This window comes from Puma concolor, chromosome C1 (assembly GCF_028749965.1).
Source record: "Puma concolor isolate L17-30 chromosome C1, mPumCon1.1.hap2, whole genome shotgun sequence".
NCBI lineage: Eukaryota > Metazoa > Chordata > Mammalia > Carnivora > Felidae > Puma > Puma concolor.
Genome location: NC_141674.1, coordinates 81,315,542 through 81,330,323, shown reverse-complemented (window position 1 = coordinate 81,330,323; position 14,782 = coordinate 81,315,542). Strand labels below are relative to the sequence as shown.

Sequence of the window (14,782 nt, the reverse complement as noted above, 5' to 3'; positions counted from 1 at the left end):
AAGAAAATGGGTTCCATTTTTGGATACCATGATCAAGATGTTTACATCTTTCAAAGGTTAACACTGGGAAGAGTATTTAAAAAATCAACTTGGCTTCAAGTATAGTGGGAAAGTACATCATTAAAACTTTATCTCTTTCCCCTAAGAATCTTGAAGCACTCAGCAAATATTATACTCAGCCTCTTTTGGCTAGGTTCATCGATTGCAAGTGATACCATCTCCTCCTGCAAGTGGGGAAGAAGGAGGCATAGACAAGGGGCCTTACTCAAGGGCACACCATCACAATCAAAGCTTGAATTTAAGCCACCTCCAAAAACTTATGCAACTGAAACCAATATTCTAGAATTGCTGGCTGATGGGAATTATGCTCATAGGCTGCCCAACCTCGATTCCAATTACTATTATCATAGGATGTTGGAATTTGAAAGAAAAGGGCCCTTCGATTCACCCAGCCGAACTCATCACCTGACAGATGAAAACCAAATGTCAAGAAGGTGAAAACACTTGCCTAAACTGGTCACTAGCAGGTGGTGAACTGGAACTGGAATCCAGGTTTTCAGACTCCCAGATGAAGTCCTTCCACCGTGCTACTCAAAATATGAAAGCCTGTGCAGAAGTCTGACGAGGGCTGAGCTCCTACTACTTGCCCTAGCCGGTGGGGGTGGTGAACTAATGTCTTTGATCTTTAGGCTGACAGAAAACATAACAGCTTGGCTGTGGCCGTAGAAGCTTCGCCAGGACAGAAAGTTCTGAGATCCAGGCTCAGTCAAGAATGAATTTATTTATCCGGGTTGTTCCAGGAACTCACTGGGCAATCTAGCCAGTGCTTAATAAATACTAACATGATTTAATGAGTGTATTCCTCTTAACTCTATCTGGACGTGTTTGTTTTGTTTTTAGTGGAGAAGAGAGGAACGGATTCTCTTAGCATGTGTCTTGAGGATACGTAGGTGACAGATTTGTGAGAGTCAAGGCCCTCTAGGCTACAGGCACAGCAAGTGTGCAAGGGTGTGTGCAGCTGGCCGAGCAGGTGCAGATAGTGGCACCCGCGTGCTGGAACCTGGATGGATAGGGTGTGGCAAGATCACGGAGAACTTTAAATTTCCTTGTAGGAGTTTAGACTTGGGAGGAGAGTATTCTCAGAATATTCAGAAATTCAGAGCAGGGCTGTGACACATATTGAGGATGTGTTTGAAAGTGAGTCAGTCAGTAGCGTGTGTGACAGATGGGCAGGAAGAGAGTGTGTAGTGGGAGAGACCAATTAGGAGACCGTATGGCAGTCCAAGAGGGAACGTTTTAGAGTGCTTCTCCGTGTCGCCTTCCTGGCAATTCATACACAGAAACTGGAGACCTAACACATTCACGGCAGCCTCCCTGTGCCTGCTCCAGGTTATATCGGCTTCTGCTCCCTGCTTCGAACGTTGCCCCCCCCCACCATCCAAAGACCACCGCACCTAGGCAGTTAACACCCCCCCCCAGGCTGCAGCTCTCTCCATCTGCAGCAGCCCCCAACTACCAGACCTGCAGCCAGACTCTCCAGAAGGGGCCTTAGTACGGTCTAGAGATGATACCCAGAGAATAAGGCCCCTGGGTATCATCTCTAGGCCATACCCAAGCTCTGAAAGGACCATGGGGAGACTATGGGTGACAGTCAGGAACCCGGAACACACAGATATGAGGGGTCAAGGCAAGGCCATGGTTCAGAAATGAGAAAAGCAATAGAAACTACAACAGTGAGGCATTTTGAGAGACTTCTTCTTTCCCCCAGATAGAATTCTTCACATTGCCATTATGTTAGAAGTCCACCCCAGGCTCTACTCTGCTCTTCCAGCTACTGTACCTTGCCCTTCCTCATTTATAGAAAAATGCCTCAGTCCCTGACTTCCCTCTTTCCTCTCATCCACAGTGTCCCCTTAAGAGCTGCCGACAGTAGTCGTTCTCCAACCTCCAGCTGAGTCCTCGGCTCCCCACGTTCTGACATCACATCCAATGGCATCTGTCACCTCCCCGCTCCACAGCCTTAGCTGTCAGTTCCGTTCAGTTTTTCTAAACCATTCTGGTTCTCCCTTTGCAATATTTACCAGATCTGGCCCTTTTGTTTTTCTTCCTTGTCCAAGGCCACACATCAGGCTTAACCATTTCACCGTTGCTTAGTCAATTTCTCCATTACTGCCTATTTCTCTGTACTCCCACCTGAGAAACTCCCTCAGTTGCTCCGTTCTAATTGCTTTGTTTCGAATTAAAGCTCTTACTAACAGGATGGGAGAGTTGGAAGGAACATCAGAGATACTTGAAACATGATTTTACAGATCACAAAACTAAGACTCTCAGAAATGAAGATACTTCTTCACCGGTACCTTAGGCTCTCGGGCACCTCACTCTTTGCACATTGCTCTTTTCCAGTTTACAATTCAAACAAAATCCTACCCTCTTGTGCCACATCCATTCAGACATCCTTTCTGTCCACAGCACAGTATACTTTTGAAACTGCTCATTTCATCTTCTAAAACCTCTCATGATGAACCTGACAACACAAATCATTCCACAAAGCTTAATCATTGGGCATAGTTGGGTTTTTTGGTAACTACAACAGACCAGGACTCGACGTCTGCTGTGGGCTCAGGCAGTCCACCAGAATCACTGTTCCACTGGGGTGCCTGCTCAGTCCTGCCTCTGCATGGAGACATCCGTCAGGGGCACCCAGGTGGCTCAGTCAGTTAAGCATCTGACTTCAGCTCAGGTCATGATCTCGCGTTCGTGAGTTCGAGCCCCATGTTGGGCTGTGTGCTGACAGCTCAGAGCCTGGAGCCTGCTTTCAAATCTGTGACTCCCTCTCTCTCTGCCCCTCTACCGCTCAGACTCTGTCTCTCAAAAAAATAAATAAATGTCAAAAAAAAATTAAAAAAAAAAGAGACATCTGTCAGCAGTGGGTGACACACTGCTAAGATAGAAAGATGATAGATTCATGCACACACACCATACCTGCATGTATATGCATACACAAAGACAAATACCAAAGGATTTCACTCATAAATGGAATTTAAGAAACAAACCAGATGGTTACCGGAGTGGAGGTGGGTGGGGGGATGGGTGAAATAGGTGATGGGGATGAGGGGGGGCAATTGTGATGAGCACTGGGTGTTGTATGGAAGTGATGAGTCACTAAATTCTACACCAGAAACCAATATTACACTGCATGTTACCTAATTGGGACTTAAATAAAATTTTGAAGGAAAAAAGGCATATACAATGAATGTTCATATTGCAATTTAATAAAGACAAGACAAAAATTCTTGTAACGTGTACACGAATTTCACCGTAGTCACTTTTGAGAAGTTCATGTCACCCAAAATGCAAAGCTTACCTGCATAGCATTTTATTACTTTGTTTTTCCTATTTCCTGAAGTTTACCTCGCCTTTTCTGTGTCATTCTTTCCAAATTTCCATCTATCCCTGAACTTTATACTCCCTAGAAATGCAGCCCATCACCCATATTACATTTCATTTCTCCCTACAAGTCCTCTTTGAAAGTACTGCCCGGGTAATTTCTGGAGTGGTATAATTGGGTAAGAAGACAAGACTAGACGTGGAAGAATTTAGCGGGAGGCAGATGAGCAGAGGAAGGGGCTATTTCGCCAAGGTGGGAGTCAGGCTCCAAGCCTAGTAGCACTGTGCTGTAAGCAGCCATGGGCTACTCAAGCAGCTGTGAAGAGTCTGATTTGTGAGGAGCATCTAGGAACAGATTATCAGTTACTAGAATGGGGGGAAATTGCAAAGTTGCCAACTTGCTTATTTTGTGCATGTCCAAGACCCATGACAGGGAGGGAAAGCAGTAAGTTAACTTTGGTAAAGACTAAGGAACAGGAAATAAAGGGTGGCTCATCTTTGAGACCGCCTGAGGTGTGAGCGAGAGAGCACCCATTTACACTTGCTTCGAGGGGTTTTCAGTCCTTGTAATTTTACCTGTGGCCTATCTCCACTAACAGCTGTGGCTGCTATTTTAATTTTGAAATTCAGCTGTTCCTTTGCCAGTCTTGACACAACATTTTAGGCATGTTCTGAAGCATGACTCATGATACTCTTTCCAAAGGCCAAACCACTTCAGTATTCTATTCAATTAGCTCTCTGCTTCCTGATCTACCGGATATTCTCGGACCAAGATGCAAGATTAAGGCCAGGGGCAATTTGAGAACGGAGGAATTTCAGCCAAGACATTTGGCAAAAAACACTTGAGACCGCATGAGAGGCCTAAAGGACACGGGGAGGGAGATTAAAAACATAACTGTCAAAGTTTTACCTAATCTAAAAGAGCCTATTGATTAGATAGCGCCATTCCTTCCATCAACAAGCATGACTATGCTGTCTGCTGGGCCTTCCGGGTTGTTCCAAGGCGGGGACCTCAGGGAGAGAAGGGAGGGAGCAGGGTGAACAAGTCCTATAAGCATCGTGAAGAATAAATAGGAGCTTTAGGATTCAAGAGCTAGAAGAGAGGATTGGGTTGGAGGAAAGTAATTTTTCTCATCAATGCATTCATTAATTACTATTAAAGTGTACACTTTGCAGACTCGAACTTTTGCACTAAATAACTGTGGTTTTATTAATTTTCTCTCACAAAATACAAAGCTTCGCACCACATTAGTGTTCTAACACAAGAAAATCTGAAGGTTTTCCTTGGGAGGTGGGATGATTTATATATAGGATATTGATTTTATACACATTCTTAAAATTCATATCAAATAAAATTGTCATGATAAAGGAATGCCAACCTTGTATAACATGCAGATTATTGCTTAGAAGTTGCATATACCTTAAATTGGCACACATATAAAGTATACAAACATTTGAAAATGTTAAGGGAATTACCTAGAGATATTAAGTAATCCCCTCCAAATTAAGCACAACCAGAGACGAAAGTAAAGAATACTAAATTGCTATTTTAAATGCTGATAAATCTGATGAACACTGATGTGTAAATAACCAAGTCTCACATTTTGTAAAGAAAACAAAGTTCTTCATTCTGCCTTATGGAAATAAATTAGAAGGCGTGTTCTCAAAGTGTTAAATGTATTTTGAAAGACTTCCAAAATCGTTCTAACAATTAAGTAGTAATGTGTATATATTCCCAGAAAAAAAAATTGTATAGATCACTATAGCTATCACATTTGCTGCAATTTTCGAGTAACTTTTTCAAATGAAATCTATGTCTAAAGGTTATTTTTACAAATTCTAATAATTACCAGAAAAACCTCATAACCATCCTAGTTACAAGTCAGTAAGAGAATATTATCTATGCAAAAATTCCTTAAGTAAAAAGCAGATATGACCACACTAGAAGCAAACCAAGCAAGAAACAGAAAAAATATAGCATATTTTATTTACAGTTATATTTTCAGGCTTTATTAACCAAGAAGCAGCAAACACCTAACGCGCGCTTAATTACAGAAAGAATTATGTAAAGATACAAAGAAAAACATATACAGATGATAATTAACGAGTTTTTAGCCAGAGGTATTGTATTTCTATCTTTAAGATTTAGAAATATTTCTCATTGTTTTTGGTCTTATATATAGGGCCTGATATCAAAACCGTCTACTGCTCAAGGGAATCAGTGTAAACATTTTCAATGCAAACAACCCAATCTTTAGCAGCTAGCCTTCAGTTCTTCATTGTTATCCAAAATATCTTCAAATAAAGGTACAACTTACTACCAAGGCTATATAGAGGCAGTTGGAAGTCTAGGCTGGAAAGGGACAGGGCTCAAGTCCTTGGGTGTTGCACTTGTAAAATATGCTGAGTAATCCACTTGCTGGTCGGCTTGTTTTTAAAGGATACACGACCATAACTAAATTTGGTCAACTAAAGAGCAGGACTCAGTAACGCTGCCACAGACACCTCAGTTCCTCCTCTTCCAGTCATAGGGTCTAAGGAAGAGCATTTAGATAATGTGCATGCCTGCAATGACTCCCCAGCTGAAACATATTCTAAAGCTCTTCCTGCTGAGCCAGTTTAAGAAAGAGACTACAGATGTTTCTCAATAAAACTATAGTCTCATTAGCCTTGTCTCATCTTGTAACAAGTGTTATTAAGTACTAAATGGCTTCCCAAAGCCTCTTAGCAATTATGGTTTGTCTGATTCCCACTTAAACTTACTGTAATGCTTCCCCCCCACCCCCCACCCCCCCGCCCCGGAAGAACATATTTGAATACTTTGAAATTTGCCACAATAGGCTGGGAAGCTTAAGGGCATGGGGAAGTCTCTAGAGTTGACATTGAAAGGTGTTGGCATAAGAGATGGAGGTGCCGATAAAATCGTCAGGGTGTTAAGAGGAGGAGATGGAAGGGCTGGGAGGATTCAGAGAGAAACTTCTACATGATGGAGGAGCATCATGACTTTTAAGGGAAAATCAGTCGTGGTGTCTACAACTCCAGGTCCTGCTGGCTTCCCACTGTTCTCACACGTACTACGTATGTTTCGTGTCAAAACTCACTTTCGGTAGCTTTAGTGTGCCTGTCGTCAACCAGCTGTGGGTAAGGCTGGGCGGTTTGTGCGTGTGCCCACGGTCTCCAGACACAGGAGGGGTCTCACTGCTGTGCTGGTTCATAACTGCGGAGAAACACTGTGCCACATTTCTGATAAAATTCTACGAGTTTGCTTCTTCTGGAATTCAAAACATATAAATGCATAGTCTTCCACGAATATAAGTGATGATGTCAACAATGACATGGACTTTTCCATTTCAAGCAACAGAGTAAACCACTGATAAGCCAGTTCATATGTATATTTATGTATTGGAGTTAAGAGTAACCTAGAAACAGAAATTTGTTCAAACGTTTATTTTAATAGTGTCTTTTGGAACATGTTTATTTCCCTCAAAAGCAAAACAGAACATGAATATTACAACTCTCCCCTAGACATCTCCATAAGACTGTTTCTAACCCAGGATGACAAATGGTGTAACGCATAAAGCTGACCCTTCATGCCAGTGAAGGGACGGTTCTCCAAACACCGGATACACCTCAAAGAAAGTATCCAATTTAAAAACTGATAGTTTAGCAAAAGATTGAATCAAGTAGGTTAAAATTTAGAAAAGGATTTGATTCAAACACCCATATACTAGGCAGTTTTTAAAACTAGATCTTTACAATAGTACTGGGGCATCCACGGTATATCAGTCACCCTTAGGAATGGTGAAGACATTATTATTTCTCTTAACACAGTGCTAGCCCATGAAACAACAAAACTAAACAGGTGGAATAAAACAGGTGGAATAAAAATTGCATCTTAACTCACTATAAGGTATCAAGACACAACTTATGCAGGAGTTAATTTTTTTTTTACTCATAGGTAACTCCATTTTGAGTTTTAAATAAATGCAAACAATACTCACTAGAAAGATTTTCGACACAAGAATGCAAACTCTATGAACTCAAACTCATAATTTTTAAATTCTCCCAAATGTCAGATGCAGAATCTATGATCTTGCATGCTGATTTTCATTCATTTCTAAAATTTTGTAAGAATCGTTTATTTTTTTAGACTACTACATGTTCAAAGAACATCTTTATAGTTACAGGTTGTCACTAATCTTTTTCTATAAAAATAGAGTTGCTTAAAAATTTATACCAATTTGCTTTTATGTTCTACAAATATTTTAATAGAGTTGTTAAATATCAGAACACCTAATAGAATCATTTAAATTAATCCATGTAGTCAAAATATTTAATATGTAAAATGTCTAGCAAAAGTTTGTCATTTAATAAATGAAAAATTCATCGTTTAATAAATGATATGTTCTGTCTTTAACGCCTTGTATCTTAGGTAGGTGGACACAATCCTAGAAGAGCGAAGTATAGTTCCTATGAAAATCTGATTTAAAGTAGCACGGCAGTTTGCAGTGTCTCTTCCATTTCATGTGCGTTGTGAGAGGAAACATGGAGCTTCTACTTTTGGGTATTGAATCTGGATGTTGAATTAGCTGTCATGCAGCAGCATAAAATAAGAATTGCTGACCAAGGGAATGACAAACTTTAGTTCAAAGCATTGCTATTTTAAACACACTTGCTCACTGAGCAGCTATACTGATGAAAAGTACTGTCAATGAAAGTAAAAATGAAGTTTTAAGCATGAAGTAGCAAGCATAAAAACCCAAACTACTATATGGAAACTCACTGAGCAGTGAATTTTATATTACAATACATTGCAATATATTGCTTTATACTGACTTCATTTTGTGGTGGGTTTAAAATCTGTTCAGAAACTATAGAAATATCCAAAGAGTCAAAAATATTTATTTCAAGTTTTGCTTCTTTCTAAAGGAATTGATTTCCAAAATAGTTTTCTAATATAAATGTGTTCCTTTTAAAAAGTCAGTTTTCTTGCAAAAGAGCAAGAAAAGAACAAGATAAAACCATGTGCTTTCCTACCCTCTCTAAACCACCAATACACATTTAAGTGCCTATGATGTGGAAGGCACAAGATTTGGTAACAAATTATCAATGTAATATCAGTAGCTTTAAAAGCAAATACCTATACTTTACATTACTTTAAGTCATTCAAAAATAAGTATGCCTAGTATAAGCTGATCAATTTGATTTTCTCACCGACTGAGATTTCAATTACCTTCTTTACATGGTCTAAAACTTATCAGGCTCTATCTGCATTAGACAGCCAGATCACATCAAATCAAATCAAGTCAAATTAAATCAAAGTTGATTCATCATAACATGAACGATGAAAGAGAATCATTCTTCTATCAACTGAGAAACTGAGTGGATTCGATCTTTTGGTTTGGGTTCAATTAAATTCAAGTATCTGTCACTGGTTAAATTTCTTTTTTTCTTACGTAAGAACAATCATTAAAGTCAAGTACTTGAGAAAAATAAAGGCAATAATAGATAACTATATAATTCTATATTTGGGTTGCAAGAATCAAAGAAAAAGCAAACATATACTTACACACACACACACACACACACACACACACACACACACACACACACACAAAACCCAAAAATCAAAAAACCAGAGTCCCTAGTCATGTATTATCGCATAAGACAAGAATATTGATGATCAGAATACTTGGATTAAATTATCTATTTTTTTTTCCCTGTACTTTAGGAAAGATAGAAAGTCAAAGCACTCAAAATATTGACTAAGCAAGCATGGGTGTGAACTGTGAGTAAAATGTGAATACTGATTTTTTAGAGTTTTGGCCTCATCAAGGAGAGGCCTACCTTAGGAGCATGATATATACATACTGCATAACACTTTGGTGCTGATGATGTTGGGTTCTGAACTTAGGGGAGGTTTTGCAAATAGAAATCATATTTTTTTTTTCATGGAAAAAGTGCCAGGGAAACCGAGACAGCAGTGTTAAAGCTTTTTTCTTAATGATTCCTCTTATTAGCCTAAATAGTCATCTACAACATGCATTTTTAGAAAGAGGAATTCATCTCTCAAGGAGCTCTGAAAGATCTGTCTTAAGCCTTACTACAAATAAAAAAGCAGTACTTTGATAAAATGTTAAAAATAGAAATAATAAAGTGAGGTCTGAAAAATCGAAAAATGAAAGAAGTATTTTCCATGACTGAACTAACTAAATATTCCCAAAGCAAGCAAAATACTTCACCACTAATAGATGATAGAATATATAAACAAAAAAATACATTATTACTAACAGCCTAAGAAAAAGAACAGCTCAACAATTCAGAAATTAAACCCTCCACAGGTATTGACAGCCATAGCACAAAATGAGCACAGTACAACGAAAGGTTGAGAGCTATTTACAAATTTAAAAGCAGTTTCCATTCTTTCAGAAAACCTGGTGACACAAAACAAGCACATCAAATTAGAATAGTCATCTTTTCACAGAGAAAAATACCAATGCGGGTTAACAGATTTCTGGAACGATTCTCCACTATATTTATAATTTTTTTATTTGAACCTTTAAGATTTTATCCATGCTTATAATGCAGAAGAAAATCAGAAACGAAATTTTGGACTAAGAGCTAAGTTTTAGTTTCTCTTTTCTAAAGGTTAAAAAAAAAAGAAAGCACTGAAACCCTCGATAACAAGTATAATTAATAAGAAGCACAAGAACATGCCGAGAATTCATCCTATCAGTAGATATAATGCGGGTAGTAATAAAGTATGCTTATCAATAGCCAACTTTTAGTCAAGTTTTCCATTCTGAAGACTACTTTTGGCTTTCTCTTGTCTGATGAGAGAGATGACTTTGACGCAACCTTTTGTAATTTTGATCATCCACATGACATTCATCACATCCAAAACAATACAAGTAGAGATCCAGGAGCATTGGGTTAAAAATCCAAGCCTTATGTAGGCTTCTGTTCCTAACACAGAATAAATGTAGCTATAAAAAGGAGGCATCGAGACAATCCGCACGATGAAGAACACCACTGTCATGAGAATTCCATTGATGACGTTAGCCTTGGAAAACTTAGGATACTTCAGAGCTTCAAAGAACCACCTGGAAAAAATTTTTAAAAGCATCACATTTACTCTGCATCGCTGAGGATTAACCATTTTAATTTTAGTTTCCAGTTTTTAAAATTCAGTGAACAGCCCCCCTAAGATTTCTATGGAGAGGCAAAGGGCCTAGAATAGCCAACACAATACCGAAAAGGAAGAAAGTTGGCAGACTCATACTACCCACTTTCAAGATTGACTTGCTATATAAAGCTACAGTTATCAAGACAGCATGGCATTGGTGAAAGATCAACAGTGTTAGCTTGGAAATAGACCCACAGAAATATACTGAGCTGACTTTTGGCTATGGTGTAAAGGTAATTCAATGGAGAAAGCATCATTTTTCCAACAAACGGCTGGAACAAATGGATGTTCAGATGCAGAAAGATGAACCTACACAGAGACCTCACACTTTGCACAAAAAATAACTCAAAATGAACCACAGACATAAATGTAAAATGAAAAACTATGAAACTTCTAGAAGAAAACCCAGAAAAAAATCTGCATGATCTGAGGTTTGGCGATAGTACTTTAGATATAACACCAAAAGCATAAACCGTAGAAAAAAAATGTTGATAAGTTGGACTTTACTAAAGTTAAAAACTTGCTCTGTGAAAGTCACTGTTAAAATAGACACCCAACACACTGGAAGAGAATATTTCAAAATACATACAGGATAATATACCCAATGTATGAAAAGAACACTTACAACTCAACCATAAGGCAACAACCCAATTAAAACATGGGCCAAAGACCTTAAACACCTCATCAGGGAAGATACACAAAAGGAAAATAAGAATATGATAAGATGTTCAACATCATTGGTCATTAGAAAACTGTAAATTAAAACAATGAGATACTACTGCATATTTATAAACATAATTAAGATCCCAAAATCTGAAAATCCCGATTGCTGGCAAGGATATGGAACAACAGGAACCCTCAAGCATTGCTGGTGAGAACAAAATGGTAAAGCCACTTCGGAAAACAATATGGCAGTTACAATGCTAAACATATTCATAGCATACAACCCAGCAATCACACTCTTAGGTACTTTTCCCAACTGATTTATGTCCACACAAAAAAATGAATGCAAACATACATACAATATGGATCTAGAATATTTTTTACTACCAGAAAGTAAGAAAGTGCTCAAAAGCAAAATGATAAGGTTATATCAAAGGGCCACAGAAGCCAAGTGAAAGAATTCAATGGCAAAAGCTGTAACATTCTGAACAAAGTAAACAATGAATAAATAATGTGGTATTGGATTTAAAAAAAAACCTGATGTATAAAATAAATATTCATGGATCCATAGTAATATAAACAAATGAAGGAATTAATGATTGGAGGAGAAAAGATAAATATCCTGTACAGAATAATTACAAATGATTTACGTAGATATTGTAATCTCAACGAGTTGAAACATAACTCCCCACTGCTATTCACAGGGACTCCCTTCCAGAGTTCAGTATAGAAGGCAGGTGATGTAGTAAGAGTAACTTTAAAACAGAAATGTGACAAACTCTACCTCAGCCAGGTGAGCAAGGTGAACATCAACAGTGTAAGTCATGTTTATAGTGTTCAGGCCTGGCACGCTGTCGTGAGAATGGCACTTTACTTCCACTGTCTTCCTCCAAAAACCCATAACCTGAGTCTAATGATGAGGAAAACATGAGACAAATCCAAATTGAGAACTACTCTGCAAAACACCTGACCGGGACTCCTCAAAAAACAACCAAAGTCTGAGAAACCATCACAACAGAGAGGAATCTTTGGGAACCTTCTGTAACTTCCTTGCAACTTTTGGAGACGTCTAAAATTATTTTTTTATTTTAATTTTTTTCAATGTTTGTTCATTTTTGAGAGACCAAGCACGAACAGGGGAGGGGCAGAGAGAGGGGGAGACACAGAATCTGAAGCAGGCTCCAGGGCTCTGAGTTGTCAGCACAGAGCCCGACATGGAGCTCGAACTCATGAACCGTGAGATCACGACCTGAGCTGAAGTCGGACGCTTAACCAAATGAGCCACCCAGGCACCCCTAAAATTATTCTTAAATGAAGCTTCTTTTTAAAATTGCAGTACTTTCTCTATTCTGCTTTTTTCTCCTTAAAAAAAAGATCTTGCCTAATTTTACCTCATTATTTTAGAGATTAGGTTGTAACTATAGTAAAATATGTCCATGTATCTTAATATTTAACTTGGCTGAATTAGTTATGACTAAGCTAGAAACTGCTCAGCCTCGGTAGCTAAAGCTTAACAGTTAAGAAAACCTTCAAATATTTTACTAAGAGAGATCAAAAGATCAAGTAGGAGTAATTGGTAGGATAAGAGGTATGTTACAATTTCTAAGTGTACGTAGGGTGACAAGAGAGAAGCTCAATTATTCAAGGCAATTAAAAGAGAAACTATTTAGGCAGCAATGGTCAAATTAATAAAATATCACAAATGGGAAAAGCGTCACTGAAGCAGTCAAGTCAAAATCTTTTGTTCTAATCCAGATCTTCCATCCTACAGTCTCCTCTACTCCAAGGACTTCCCGTTACCCTCAGCCATTCACCTCTTCGACTATACGGTGGCCTTGGGATCACTCAAATGACCTCTGTCATCACAACCCTTAGCATCCCACGTTTCACTTTGCCCATTTCCACCTAAAGCCATTCTTTGACCTCCTGGCTCTCAAGTCCCTCAGTATCAGCCTTCAGACTTTGATTACTTCCGTTCCTACCTCCCTGACCTTGGTTGGCTTCAGAAGACCTATCAGCGCCCTCAGGTCTCTCGCCACTTCACCCATCCCACCCTTGTTGCCTACCTCCAAAAGCTCATCACACCAGCCTTCCCAGGCACGTCACATACACAGCAGGTGGGTGCTGTGCTCTGCAGACAGGCTGCCGGGGCTCCAGAGCCTGCCTCTGCCACTTAACACCTGCATGGGCTTTCCTGTTATTGACCTCTATGCCTCAGGTCTAGCTCTACAAACCTGGGGACGACGACAGGACCTCCTTTCTGCTAGGAAGCTGTTACGACACACAGTAAGAATCTCCCCCTGCCATATTAAGAACTCAATAAATAACTATTCCTCACCCACATATATTTTTTTAAATGTTTATTTTTGAGAGAAGGAAGGTCAGAGCATGAGCAGGGGAGGGGCTGAGAGAGAATCTGAAGCAGGTTCCAGGCTCTGGGCTGTCAGCACAGAGCCGAACGCAGGGCTCGGACCCACAAACTGTGAGATCATGACCTGAGCCGAAGTTGGACATTTAACTGACTGAGCCAGCCAGGCGCCCCTCCTCACCCATACAGATATTAAGGGAAATGGCAGGCACAACTATAATTTAAAGAGAGCTGGGCTTCTGCTGAATTCTCAAGTTTGCTTTAGTCCCTTTACTTAACTCTACACTCTCCATAAAGTGCTTCCAACCTCTGTGTCACCACTCAAGTCACTTCTCTTCCTCATTCCTTTCTACCTCTTAGTCCCTGCAGAGGAACTGGCCTCTTCTAACTACTGAGGTATTAAGGTTCCATCAAGCATGAATTCCCCAAACTCTGACCTCAGGGTCTTGAAACTTCTTTTCGGGCACCTTTACCTTTATAGTCAGATGTATACTTCTTTGCCATGCTCAGGACCCCACTCCACCTTCTGGGACTTTAGTCCATCAATTCTCCCCTTCCTCTGTTCCATCTAGATCGATCCTTTCTTCTTTCTCACCAACATGCTCAATTCTAATCCAAAAGTCTCTCCTCGCTTGTCTTCCCTATCAACTTTTTGAAAGAGAAGTCAACAGTATATTCACAGACATTTTTGTGAAACTTCACAGCCCAGTACAATATGATCACATTCCCCTGCAAAGGAACTGGTCACCAGTGGCTTCCCCAGGCCCAAGACAGTGGGCTCACCTTAGCCTTCATCTCAGGTGGCCTTTCTATAGCATATGACACTGCCAACCATCACACTTCTGTCTCTCCTGACTTCCATGATACTATTTCCTCTTGATTCCCTATAATCACACTTCTCAGTCTCCACTTCTTCTGCCTGTCCCTTAAATATGTGTGCCCCCAGGGGCGCATGGGTGGCTCAGTCAGTTAAGCATCTGATTTCAGCTCAGGTCATGATCTTATGGTTCGTGAGTTAGAGCCATACTGGGCTCTGTGCTGACAGCTCAGAGCCTGGAGCCTGCTTTGGATTCTGTCTCCCTCTCTCTCTGCCCCTCCCCTGCTTGTGCTCTGTCTCTCCCTGTCTCAAAGTATAAACATTAAACAAAATTTTTTTTAAATATGTGTGTCTCCCAAAC

At 39.6% G+C, this 14,782-nt stretch overlaps 1 protein-coding gene across 3 annotated transcripts in view; it reads right to left on the bottom strand.

Moving 5' to 3' along the window:
• Positions 1-4,571: 4,571 nt before the first annotated feature.
• The window catches only part of TLCD4 (TLC domain containing 4), a 71,693-nt gene continuing 61,482 nt past the window's right edge, over positions 4,572-14,782 (bottom strand). For all 3 annotated transcript variants that reach the window (XM_086717632.1, XM_086717634.1, XM_086717635.1), the window contains exon 7: positions 4,572-10,490. In XM_086717632.1, the coding sequence (XP_086573758.1) occupies positions 10,172-10,490 (319 nt within the window). In that variant the 3' untranslated portion in view covers positions 4,572-10,171. The remainder of the gene's footprint in view (positions 10,491-14,782) is intronic.